The following is a 12,934-nucleotide window of genomic DNA, read 5'->3' as shown; positions in this document are numbered from 1 at the left end:
CTCCTGCGTACCGACGCCTGCCGGCCGCGGCCACCACAGCAGAGCTGCTCTGTCCATCGAGCCCCAACCAGACTCCTGCGCCGCGTGGAGCGGGCGAGGTGGAGGCGCCGAGGGGCGGGGGCCGCGTGGGCACCGGCGAGCCACGCAAGGGGGCACCTGGACCCACTTGGGCCACGAGCCTGCGGGGCGACGTGCTCGGGGGTGGGGGCTGCTTCCTGAAGCGTTGGGGGCAGGGGAGGATGCGGGCAGCGGGGGAGGACACGGGAAGGACGCGGGCAGCGGAGGACACGGGGGGTACGCGGGCGGCAGGGGAGGACGTGGGCAGTGGGGGAGGGCGTGGGCGGCGGGGGAAGATGTGGGCGGCAGGGAGGATGCGGCGGTGGCTCCCTTCGCTCCAGCGCCCCCTGCCCGTCCCCACGCCCGTGCCCCGCTGTGTCTCAGCCCCTGGGGGCGAGCGCGGCTGGGACGTACCTGAGCTCCGGGTAGACGTTGTCCAGGTACCACCTGAAGGGCTTGCAGCCGAGCCTCTTCCTGAGCTCCAGCCTGCTCTGGATGCTGCGGAGGAGGGCGAAGGTTCCTTCCCAATCCCCACCAGACCCGAAAAGCCGCCCCGACCACCGGGCAGCAAGTGGGGCTCCTGGACGCAGGCGGAGGGGGCCCTGGGAAACTTGGGGACCCCCTCCTGGGAAACCTGGGGATCCCCCCAGCCGGCTCGGGGCACGGGCCGACCTGCATGCACGGCGAGGGGGCTCGGGGCACTTACTTTCCGTAAGGAACGTTCCTGGCTGAGGGCACTGCAGCATAATAGAAATTTTTATATTCGTCCATCCAAACCTCGGCTGCCCGGCGAGTGTTGCTAGAAACAAAATACACCGTGAGCGGAGATTTCGTTTTCCTGTTGCACCCGCCTGCGCGCAGTCCACCAGGAGGCCCTTCTGGGCTGCGAGGCGGCTCGGGCTGGGACCCTCACCCTCCAGAGCAGACAGCAAGCCCTCGCCACACCCGAGCTGTCCTGACGTGATTTCCTGAACACACAACTCGTGTCCACAGAGCGTCAAAGAGCCAAAGGCAAGGCGGGAGCTACAGCTCAGGCGGGAATTTTTTTAAAAAGATTTATTTATTCCACACACCCCCTGCCCCTTGATGTCTGCTCTGTGTCCAATCGCTGTGTGTTCTTCTGTGTCTGCTTGTATTCTCGTTAGGTAGCTCCAGGAACTGATCCTGGGACCTTCTGGAGTGGGAGGGAGGCCCACTCTCTTGCACCACCTCAGCTCCCTGATCTGCTGCGTCTCTTACTGTGTCTCCTCTTTGTCTCTTTGTGCTGCGTCATCTTGCTGTGCCAGCTCTCCGTGTGGGCCGGCTCACTACCTGGGCCAGCTTTCCTTCACCAGGAGGCCCTGGGCATCGAACCCTGGACCTCCCATATGGTAGACAGGAGCCCAATCGCTTGAGCCACATCTGCTTCCCTCAGGCAGGACTTTAAGAAGGGACGGGGTTGCACCGTAAAAAGGGCAGAAAAAGGAGGACTTGGCAAGAACCCCTACTACGCAGCCACGGGAGGCACGAGTGGCACTGGCCTCCAAGCCTCTCACACGAGGCGCTGACGCTGCCCGGCAGGCCTGGGAAGAGCCAAGGGGAGGCGAGAGCCACTGCAGGGCGAGCTGTGGCAGCCGGCAGGACGGCGACTTGAAGGGGCTGCCGGCTCCCCACGTCCGGGGCGCACACGGAGCCAGGCTGTGCACACGGAGCCAGGCTTCCCCAGTCTTGCAGGCACGGAGAGAATCCTACTCCCAACAAGCGAGGGCGCGGGCTCATGCTGCGTTAGGACGCGCAGCCTGCACGAAGGCTACGCAGCAAAGCGCCAGCCTCCCAACCTGCCAGCGGTGCTTCAAGCACCCATGGGCGGCTTTGAAACAAAGAACCTCTTTGCCCCGTGCGCTGGCGTTGCTTGCAGAGGAGGTTTACAGTGCAGCTTAGAGCAAGCCCTGCACAGGAGCCTCGAGGTAAGGTATGCTGCTCTTTCAAAATAAGTATCAGGGAGGCAACATTCGCCCTTCAGAATAGTTTCTTTGCATTTCCAAAAGCTTTCTTTCGAATGGTGAGCCTTTCAAGTGATTTGACTTACGATAACTAAAATCACATCTCTGCTTTGGGCCCCCTTTCATATGAAGTTACATATGTGCCTTTTTTCTTTTGAAGAGGTGAAAGGCCATTTAGGACACACGTGTCCTTTGACCCAGCCATTCCACTTCTAGAAATTACCTCGAGAAAATAACCAAACAGGAATGAAAATATATGTTGTTTGTAACAACAAAAACAAGCACCCAACAGGCAAGTGAAAAAATCCTGGTGTATGTCTTACACGTCGGCATGGAATGAAGCCCCTGACTTGGTTAAGTGAAATAAAATAGAAGAGCAGAGAGCAGCTGTGTGCAGGGAGGGAGGGAGAGAAGGAGATGCCAGGGAAGGAGTTTCACCAAATTCTAAGAGTGTTTATTTTTGGTAATGAGATCGATGAATTTTTACTTTCTACAAAAAGGTACAGAAATGAGGATGGGTATTTAAAGTGCTGGGAGATGCTGGGCCGTAAGTAGGGGTTCTCAGAAGAGCCGTTAAACACTCTTTCTGCGATTCTGGGTCTTGCCACATGGCCGTGTGACTTCAGTTCTCGGTGCTTGATTCCCCGTCACAAGGGCCTCCTAGGTCCTCCGGCCCTAACGGCTTGAAGGGCGTCTGGATTCCAACCAGGCACTGCCTTTAAGTCACTCAGTGACAAGTCCTGTCTGAATTTCTAAACGGACAATTATTTTTAATTTCTCTCCTTGCCTTTGTAACTTGCGTGTGTGTGTGCTCTGCACTCAGCACAGATGACGTGGCTTTACCAGGAGGCAGCAGGAGGGAGGTGAGCGTCAACTGGCCAGCCACACTGCTTGGTGGTCTCAGCAGAAGTGTGGCAAGAAAGCAAGTCCTCTCCCCTGGTTTCCTTCATACGGTTCTGCACTGCTACCCTAAACCCAAACCCAATTATCTACTTAGGGGTCCCCTCCCACCCCAGGGCACCCCACTCTTCTGGCTGAGACGTCCCCACCCTCTGGATGAACTCCAGTCAATGCAGAGTGTCTAAGGGCCGATAAGATGCTGCCTAAAGGAGCAGAGGCCCAAGGAAAAGAAAAGCAACTGCCCAGCAGCTGCTCCTGGCCCACTGGTCCCAAGAGAAGTAACAGCCCCGACCCAAATGCGTGATGTAAGAATTTGCAGCTACCCCATCTCCCTAATTCTAGGGAAGATGTGCCCACCAAGCAAAACTAGAAAGATCCCTGGCTGGCTGAGAGTTTCTCTGCAGGCTACGCTGTAGCCGACTCCGGCGCTGAGGATCGTTCTGGAATTCCAGCAGCCTCAGATACCTACTTCACTTCGGGGGTCTAGATAGAAGGCTCATGCTATGCTGCCTGGTCGGATCCCAGCTCCACCACCTGCCAGCTGTGTGAACTTGGACAAAGTAAGCAAACCTTCTGTGCCTCAGCTGTCCCTATCCCTAAAATGCGGATTGTCTACTGCCCTCATAAGGTTTTATGAGAATTAAATAACTTAATATTTGTAAAGTGTTTGCAACAACCTAGTATACATGAAACACTATATAAATACAAGCAGTTGTCAAATCCAGATTTTCAGATGGTGAAATTCTTAAACATTTAATGGCACATATTATAGAAAACTAAGAGAAATAAATATCTGTACAAGAAATTTCTGGAAGCTCATGTTGCCCCAGGGAAAAAGCATATATCGGTATTTGCTTGACTGTATCAGATCATCTTCTGCTTCTAATAAAGAGCAAAAATGAAATTTAGACTACATTCACAGAAAGATACTCTCGCTGAAAGACAATTTGGTCAAAAGCTTTATTTGATATTTTTACTTTCCATGAACGTTTCCTCTGTTCTCAGACTCTCCACGAAAACATTCGGCTTCTCGCAATACGAGTGCATTTTGTGAAGCACGTCTGCACTTAAGCTTTACACTCTCACAGAGGACGAGCCAGGCCCTTCCTTTCCCGGCCGGCCCCACCAGCCCGTGCTGGCAGCGGCCCCTCATCCACGAAGCCGCAGCACGGCCCCGGAGGAGCCTGACGAGCCGGCGGCCCCCACGCCCCTCGCCCAGTGACCGCAGGACGCTCGTCTCCGGCTCCACCCCGGGGACGCAGGCAGGCGCCCATGGTGGGGCCCCCGGGGTCAACCGCACCCACCGTCCACTGCGCAAGGCGCCTCCCAAGCGCTAAACAGGGCCACTTCCTGGCCACCCCCCATGGCCTCCCAGGGGCATCAGAGGAAAGCCCAGCGTCCAGGGCTGAGGGCTGCCTGGCTGGCTCCCCCTTCCTGTGCCCCCCTCCCCTCTGCCCCAGCCACTCTGGGCCCTTCTGCCTCACGCGGGCCAGGCTGGAGGAGGGCGCCGGTGCCTGCTCCTCCCGCCCACCACGCAGGCGACCGCCACCCCTCGCAGGTGCGCTGCGCACGCCTGCTGCCCGCTTGCTACACGGGCACATGTCACCTCTTCACACTTGGTGGTGGCTCCCGCGGTTAAGGAGCCTTTGACCCCCACCCCCCTCAAAGGCGAAGCTCAGCCTGTGGTCTCATACGCTGTCGTTAGCATCGAAAAGAGTTCCCTAGTAAGGACGCGGGCTGACGACCTTCCTCAGAAAACTGCACTGGCATGCTCGTGCTCACATCTCGACATCTAAAGACATCTACACACCATGACTTTTTGGTGTGAATTTAAGTCTGTCTTCACTTTAATATTGCTCAAATACGGCACCTTTTGTTCAATGGTAATTTGTAATAAAAACGTAAGCTCACATCTTTGAAATACTGTCTTCCCGTAACACTTCTGGGTTTTCACAGGTGAATAAATCTGTGTTCCTACGACCACCCACGGCACGTCCGTCACCGGGGCCCCCTCCCTGCACCCCAGCGCCGGCACTGCTGCCGCGTCCATGGGTGGTCTGTCTGAGGCTGCCCCACGTGGCGCCGTGGGGTCAGCCACCTCGGAGACCAGCTGCCTCCTCTCGGCGCAGGGCCGGGCGTGCCGGGCGGCTGGTCTCACCGGGCCCCCTTCTCCAGCCGCTCCCCGCGTGAAGGCCCCGGCCCGCCCAGGTCGCCTGCCCCCCCCCTCCGCTGGATGCCTCGACACGTGCAGCCCCCGCTCTTACCGGGCAAAGACGGTGCCACTCCCGCCCGGGAAGGTGTAGGGGTGCTGCTTCCGGAACACGTGCCCCACGCGGCTGCAGGGGATGATCTCCAGGCTGCCGCCGCACTGCCACACCCGGAAGGAGATCTCTGCGGCAGGAGGAGAGTGAGCAGCCAGCGGGAAGACGCGGAAACCACAGCACCGCGGAGGGGGGTGCCAGCCACTGTGGACAGGGGAGGGGGGGCGCCCACCACCGTCCTGGATAGAGGGGGACGTCCACCACACCACTGGGAGGGGTGCCCATGCCACTGTGCATGGGGGCGGGGCGGGCCCACCTCCATCCTGGATAGAGAGGGAGCACCCAGGCCATTGTGGACAGAGGGAGGTGTCCATGCCATTGTGGACAGGGGAGGGGGGCGCCCACCACCATCCTGGACGGGGAAGGGCACCCAGGCCATTGTGGATGGGGGCGGGATGGGCCCACCTCTGTCTCCTCAAAGCCTGAGGAGCCCAGGCAAGGGGGATCCTTCCAGGACAGGGCTCTGGACTGGGCACTTTCTACAGTGGGGCGTTTACATTCCTTGGCTCCTGAGATGTCATGACGCAACCCGGAAAGTATGTTCACAGGGAACATGTTTCAAATCGCGTCTAGAACCCCCGCGCAGGACGCTTCGGGGGATTCCGCACAGAACTCCCCCCATGGGATGGTGCAGGCTCAGGCACGTGGTAGAATCGAAGGCCCCGGGCAGCTGGCCCTCAGCCAAGCACAGGGACGTGCTCCAGCCTGCAGAGGTCCACGACTGACCCCTGACTCAGTCCCCAAATGAGCCAAGGCCAGGGATGTGCTCCAGCCTCCACCTCGACCCCTGACCTGCTCCAGCCTCAACCCCTGACCTGCTCCAGCCTCCACTCTCGACCCCTGACCTGCTCCAGCCTCCAGTCTCGACCCCTGACCTGCTCCAGCCTCCAGTCTCGACCCCTGACCTGCTCCAGCCTCCACTCTCGACCCCTGACCTGCTCCAGCCTCCAGGCTCGACCCCTGACCTGCTCCAGCCTCCACGCTCTACCCCTGACCTGGTCCAGCCTCCAGGCTCGACCCCTGACCTGGTCCAGCCTCCAGGCTCGACCCCTGACCTGGTCCAGCCTCCAGGCTCGACCCCTGACCTGCCCCGGCCTCCAGGCTCGACCCCTGACCTGCCCCGGCCTCCAGGCTCGACCCCTGACCTGCCCCGGCCTCCAGGCTCGACCCCTGACCTCGTCTAGCCTCCAGGCTCTACCCCTGATCTGGTCCGGCCTCCAGGCTCGACCCCTGACCTGCTCCGGCCTCCAGGCTCGACCCCTGACCTGCCCCAGCCTCCACGCTCGACCCCTGAACTAGCCCCTTCCTGGGGTCCTCACACACCCTGCCAAACCAACTGTCACCAAGAAATTTAAAGTCTCAGTCCGCCTGCGTCGTAACATGCTGGCTGCCCCAGAACAGCTGCAGCGGCCACGTGGGCTCGGCGCGCTGGCCCAGGTCACTGCCCGTCCGGCTTTCAGCCACCAGCGGACATTCTGAATTCCTCGTCCACTTTTCAAGCAGCGGCTGCCTTAGTGGCGTGCGGCTCCCACCGGGTGGCACAGCGCTGGCTCTCGCCTGGCTTGTCCGAGGCGCTGTTTTCAATGAACGGGGTGTGCCGGTGGGGCCAGAGCGACTTGGGGTTCTCTCAGCACTTCACAATTCCCCAGAAGCCTTTCAGGCCAGCCCAGGGTCAGTGTGTCCTTCAAAAAACAAAAAACCAAATACCCCAAAAGGAGTCTGACTCGTGTCTCCACCCCATGATGTAGATTCCGCATGTCCATGAGGCTTTCAACACCAAACCAAGGCAGAGAAAGCCTCCAAAGACGAGACGTAACTCAGTTTAAAACCATAGAAGGATAAAAAATAATAGGCCAGAGTATTTTTTAACTAACGAAATGAACTTCAGGGGGGCGGATGTAGCTCAGTGGCTGAGCATCTGCTTCCCATGTACGTAGCACAGGGTTCAAACCCTGGTACTTCCTAAAAAAAAGCCAAAAAGAAAAGAAAAGGAAAAGAAAAGAACTCCAATATCAAAGACTCTGTTTCAGGTAAAAACTACTAAAAATGACATATCACTATTTTTTTCTCCCTTCCCTTTACCCCCTTTCCTCACAGGGTATATTCACCCAAGGCTAAAAGTAATTTAAGAACATCCAATAACCAAGGAGAATTAGCTCAGAACTCAAAGTACTTAAAATTAAAGGCTTCAAATGAAACACATTTTAAAAAGTTATCTTAAATCCCTTTCTCTTTTATACAATAAATAAGTATGAAATTCTGTAAAGTGAATGTAAAATTTTATAGCCCCTAAACTTTTGTAAAAATGATTTGCACTGGTTATTATTCAAAAACAAAAATCAAACCAAATTAGAGCCACTCACAGGAAGAATCAAGGAGGGACTGAACACAAATGCTTTCCCCCTCATCTGATTTCCAAGACTGCAGCTCAGTACAGCCGTGAGCCTGGCCAGGGTCGAGAGCCACAGAACCCAGGCCCTCTGACCCACCTGCTCCATCTGCTTTACTCACCTGTTGGTTTCTGGAAGCCCAGAACGAAAAGCAAACTCTAACTCATTTTCCAAGCTACATGGCTAAAAATAAACGCTTTCCCTCCACTTTCATAAGGTGGCTTTCCAATCCCTTGGATTCAAATGGCACTGAAGTTAGGATTTTCCTTCAAGGACGTTTTCTGTATTCTGGCATTCTCTACTTTGAGTTGGGTGACACATTTTATTGCCTAACTCAAAACACTTTAAGAGTGGAAGGGATGCATTTATCATGATGCTGGCACAGCTCTGCCGGATGGATGGCCACTCCAACTCTGTTAAATTTTTTTTCCAATTAGAACCCTGCATTCCACAAGCTCTTGCCAAATAATGTCTTCAAAGCTTCAGGTTTCCCCTCGGGTGAAGAAGAATGTGAACTATTTCAGCAGAGCTTGAGCCTGCTGGCCATCCACTACGGAGCAGCTGAAGGAGCAAGGCTCATACGTACCCAGGTTTTCGCCTCCCCACACGTCCATCATCCTATCGTACTTCCCCAGTTCTTCAAAATACAACTTATCCATCACGAACAGCCCGCCGGCAATCATGGGTGTTCTGAGGACGGAGAGAGGAGAGGTTCACAGTCGCAGGAGAGCGCACGTCTCACGCCAGGGCTCGCCAGGCCCCCTCTGGCCTGTCGTCAAATGCCCGCCGCCCCCCACTGACATTCCCACCGGGGAGGCGCCGGGTTGAGTCTGTCCTGCTCAAGTGGCCAGCCTGGGTGACCATGTGTGTTCTGCGGTCAGAGCGGATGGAACTTGACCAGGCAACAGAGCCTTTCTGGGTCTCCGTTTCCTAACGAGGTAATTATGAGGACAAGACAAAGCAAGAGCACCCAGAGCATTTAGCACTCCTGGGAAATGCTCGACAAACGTGAGGTTCATTGCCATCGTGGTGGATTCACGTGTAAAATGGAGTCCACCTTACATGTAATTTCCCTTCATCCAGGAAGGGGCTCGGTGCTCACCGAGCCGCTGCTGCGCTCCAGGGGAGCTCAGAGACACCACGGCACCCATAAACGTCCAGCAAGCATGAGCTGACGCGTCTCGGTGATCACGCACAACGGCGTGCGCTAGCGTTCTCCTCGGATACCCCGCACCCTCGCCCTAGCCACGGAAGGCCACCCGATCACCCTGAACCCCGGCCGGGGGCTCGGGGAGCCCGCACAGGAGGTGTCCCTGAGGGCCAGCTGCTCCCAGGAACGTCCTGGGGTAACCACTCAGGGCACAGAGCGGGTAGGCGCGCTTTGTCGCTCCGTGGCAGACTTCAGCCGAGAAGCGCAAAGCCCAGGAGCGTCCTCTGCCCTAGGCTGGACCCAGGCCGCGGGTGTCGGTCAGCGGGCCAGGGCGCCCGGGGTACGCCCGGCACTCACTTGATGGGGGCGACGGGGTTTCCCTGCCGAGCCCGCCTCTGCTCGGGCGTCATGTAGTCCCACTTGAACACCAGATTCCAGTCGAAACCTGCCGGCAACAGACAAGAATCACAGGGGTGACGAAGGACGGCTGCCGTGCCACCCCAGCCCCACGGCTCAACAACGTGGCACTTGGAGAGGACTCACTGAAAAACAGAACAAAACGCCAAGAAAGACCCAGAGAGGGCAGGGCTGGGGAGGGCGAGGGAGGGAGGCGCACGTGGAAACCTTATTTCCCCCAAGAGCCGCCTGCAGCCGAAAATGCAGCTCAGAATTTTCTAAAATTAAAATGCACAAGAATAAGGGAAATGCAAGGGAAGCTGGGATTGCGAGTGAGGCTGTAACACAGCCAGGGGCTAGAGGCCTAGAAAAAGAAGTGAAAAAATTGTCTCCAGGTTGGCCGAAGGGAAGCCGAGGAGGCTCCGTGGCCCACAAACCCGGGTCTTCTCTTCGTGGCGACCCACTGGGCTTGCAGTGAGAACGGGGTGGTGCTTTCACAAGGAAAACGAGCTGAAGAAGTTGCGAACGTTGACACAACGACGTCACCTTCTGGTAAAGCTGGCACGGGTCCGCTCCACTCGAGAAGCCACAGGCCGCTCAGGATAGAAGGGCTTGTCCTCGTCTGCCCCCAGGGAGGCGGGACCCCGGCCGCATGCCTCTTCCCCCTCGAGGAGCCTGTACCTGCCGCAGGAGCGCCAGCCTCTCAGGGAGGACACGTCCAGAGACGGCTTCTTGTCAAACTGCGGCTCACGGAGCTGCGTGTCCAGGGTCTGGCGGCCAAGCCTGGCTCTGTGGCCTCTGGCTCGACTGGCGCCGCTTGGCCCCGGGTGCTGGCCGCGGGACTGGCACAGGCCCGGCTCAGGGTCTCTGAGCTGCCTGGACCTGAAGCACTCCTGAGCGGTCCAGCCGGAGGCCCTGGCCACAAAGGGTCCAGCTCTCAGGCCGAGGGCACGTGCAGGCTCCGGACCGGCGGCGGGGACAGACGGCGCCCGTCGGCTTCACTCGTGCCCGGCACCCCCGCCGCACACGCCAGGAGCACCAACCACAGCCACCACTGTGCTGACAGCGTGAGGCCACGGAGGGCCAGCTCACGTGCGCAGCTTTCCCCTCAGAGCTTGAAACTTGCATCACTAGGCCAGAGACGAGCTGGACAGCAGCGTCTGCCAAAAACGTTGCCCTTGATTTTTCTGTCTTCCGCCCCGGCAGCCGGCCGCTGGTGTGTTTCCCATGGAGAAGGCGTTTCGTCGTCCTATGTCAGCGCTTGTGAAACCGGGAGCCCTGGGTCTCACTTCGTCCAGTGCTGGGGGATCAGGCACGCCGGGCCCTGGAGCCTGGCCGCCCTCGGACGGCCCAGTGTCCCACGTCCGGCAGCTTCCCGGTGTTTCCGTCCTCCGAGGGCTCGGCCCTGAGTGCGAGTCCCATCCTGCAGCTGACCACGGGGTGCCGTGCGGCCTCCCTGCCGTGCGCCAACCTCAGCCGGCGGCACCTGCGCCCTCCTCGGGGCCCACAGGGGCCGCTTTTGCCCCAGCCCCCGGGGTCAGGCTGCAGTGCAGACAGAAAGCTCCCGGGCTGCACGCGGGGGCGGCCGGATGCTGCGTCCACAGCTTGTCACGCGCCTCAGGGGTCCACAGGACGCTTCTTCATATTTACACCAGGACCTCACATGCCGCGGCCTCTCTCTCCCCCGACAGCGGGAAGTGGCGCTTTCCAGAGACCACGGCTCGTGGACGTCCTCGCCCTGGCAGTGGTGGAGCTTGCGCTTGTGGCGCTCGTGCTGCTGACGCTTTCTCAGCTTTCGTTTCTGACACAATTTGTATTAACAGACGACCCACGTAAGCCTGCAGTAATCTCTAAGAGGGTACAAGCACATTCGCTCATTCTTGGGGTTCTATGCGGGGGGTGCTGGGAAGGAACAAAGCCGAGGGCTGTGAGGCTGAAAGGACACTGTGGAGATCACACCGAGGACCACCAGGACTCAGCGTGGGGCGCGGGGAGGGGCCAAGGCGCGTACGGTGCCCGTCAGGCTGTGGGGTGAGGACGCCCCGGGCGCCCAGAGGACAACAGGCAGGGGGCACAGCGCCACAGCGAGGGGGCACAGCGCCACAGCGAGGGGCAGCACTGGCTCCGGCCCCGGGAAGAGCACGAAACCCAAGCTCGGGAGCCACGGGCGGTGGGCCGGCCAGCGGGCAGCTCTGCGCCTCCTCGCCCAGACACGAGAGGCTCGGCCGTCTCGGACGGAAAAGGACACAAAGCTTTTTATGAGCCAAATGAGTCACAAAGCAGCAGAAGGAACGAGATCCGAGAACAGCAGGACCCGGGAGCTCTGAGGGCAGCACAGCCCCGTGGCCGTGTGGCCGCTGAGACACAGCCTGCCCTTCCTCCCAGCACGTGCTGCCATGAGAAAGCTGCCACGGCTGGGCGCCGTGGCCAGTCGGCGCAGGTGCAGGCCCACGCCCCGCTGGCACCTACCGCCTTTTAAGTCGGCAGACGCCCCCACGTACTGGAAGTTGTCCATGTTTATGACATCGATGATGGGCGAGACCACCCGCGTCCTGTCCTAAAATGTGGACAAAGAAGCGTCATAAAGACACAACAACAAACCAGAACCCCCCAGCGGAAGGAGCCCGTGGCCAGCGGCTGCCGTGCAGGGCGAGCTGCCCCTCATGGCCACCCCCGGCCGTGGCTGCGCCTGCACGCGAGGGAAGGCGAGGATGTGCCAGGTGCTTTCCCTGGGTCCCTCCTGTTTCCCCAAACTCAAAACTACAACCACAGGGTGCTCGCACTTGAGAGGCTCAACCGCACTTAGACGTCAGTAATTGGTTAACTGCAGTAACCCTCAGGAACAGGCACGGTCGAGTGTGAACTTAGGGCTAAGATACCTACAAAAAAATCAGGAATCCAATTTCTGTGTGTGGTGTGTGATACAAGAAGGGGGGGAGAGAGAGAGAAACAGAGAAAGAGACAGAGGGAAAAAGACAGAGAGACAGAGAGAGGGAGAGAGACAGGGGAGAGAGAGAGAGAGACAGAGGGGGAGAGAGAGGGAGGAAGAGAGACAGAGACAGAGAGGGAGAGACAGACAGAGGGAGAGTATCAGTGTTACTGTAGCAAAGGTAAACTAAACACACTGGACTTCCATATTCCAAGTCTGCCCAGAAACTATTTTTTCCTAGAATGGGTTATTTCTTTATGCCGATGTCACTGTCCTGGTGAGTCTGTGAACACAGCCTTTTAAACTTTTCTGACCTTTTAAAATTTGAACGGTTGACTCTGGGGAGAGGCACAGTCAAACTGCCTCATGCTGATTTTCAACAAAAGAGTAAGTGCTTTTCTTGCGCCATTTAAAGAACCCTTATTAGCCAGAAGAAAGGCTTAGAAAACAATTAGTATAAGACCCGAGCAGAGCTAGGAGCATGATAAATCAGAGGATCAGACCAAGAGAAGAGTGTGAAGTTCCATCACTGCCCAGACACAAATTAAAAAAAAAAATAGCTCAAGAGGGAACACATAAGGCATTTAATGGGATGGCAGTGGATTAAATCTATAGATCTCAAACGTGTCCTCTAAGGACGCCTTGGAGAAATAACACATAATTCCTGCCCTCAGGAGCACAGACTAATAAATACTCAGCCATAAGGAAAGAAATGCTCAGGTTGGTACTACACACACTGGACATTTGAAAGGACCAGCGCATGCTCACCAGTGAGCTAGAAAAGATGCCCCAAAGTTTGGGGGACCCTT

At 57.6% G+C, this 12,934-nt stretch overlaps 1 protein-coding gene across 1 annotated transcript in view; it reads right to left on the bottom strand.

The window, feature by feature from the left end:
• GALNT2 (polypeptide N-acetylgalactosaminyltransferase 2) overlaps window positions 1-12,934 on the bottom strand; it is a 165,551-nt gene that overhangs the window by 13,445 nt on the left and 139,172 nt on the right. Inside the window, exons 8-13 of the mRNA XM_004453376.4 lie at window positions 11,666-11,753; window positions 9,158-9,245; window positions 8,237-8,340; window positions 5,204-5,330; window positions 764-856; window positions 472-555 (exon numbers count right to left, since the gene is read on the bottom strand). Of these exons, the coding sequence (XP_004453433.1) occupies window positions 472-555; window positions 764-856; window positions 5,204-5,330; window positions 8,237-8,340; window positions 9,158-9,245; window positions 11,666-11,753 (584 nt within the window). The remainder of the gene's footprint in view (window positions 1-471; window positions 556-763; window positions 857-5,203; window positions 5,331-8,236; window positions 8,341-9,157; window positions 9,246-11,665; window positions 11,754-12,934) is intronic.

Source organism: Dasypus novemcinctus, chromosome 28 (genome assembly GCF_030445035.2).
Source record: "Dasypus novemcinctus isolate mDasNov1 chromosome 28, mDasNov1.1.hap2, whole genome shotgun sequence".
Taxonomy (NCBI): Eukaryota; Metazoa; Chordata; class Mammalia; order Cingulata; family Dasypodidae; genus Dasypus; species Dasypus novemcinctus.
Note: the sequence above shows the minus strand (reverse complement) of the source record. Positions and strands in the feature narration are given on the sequence as shown.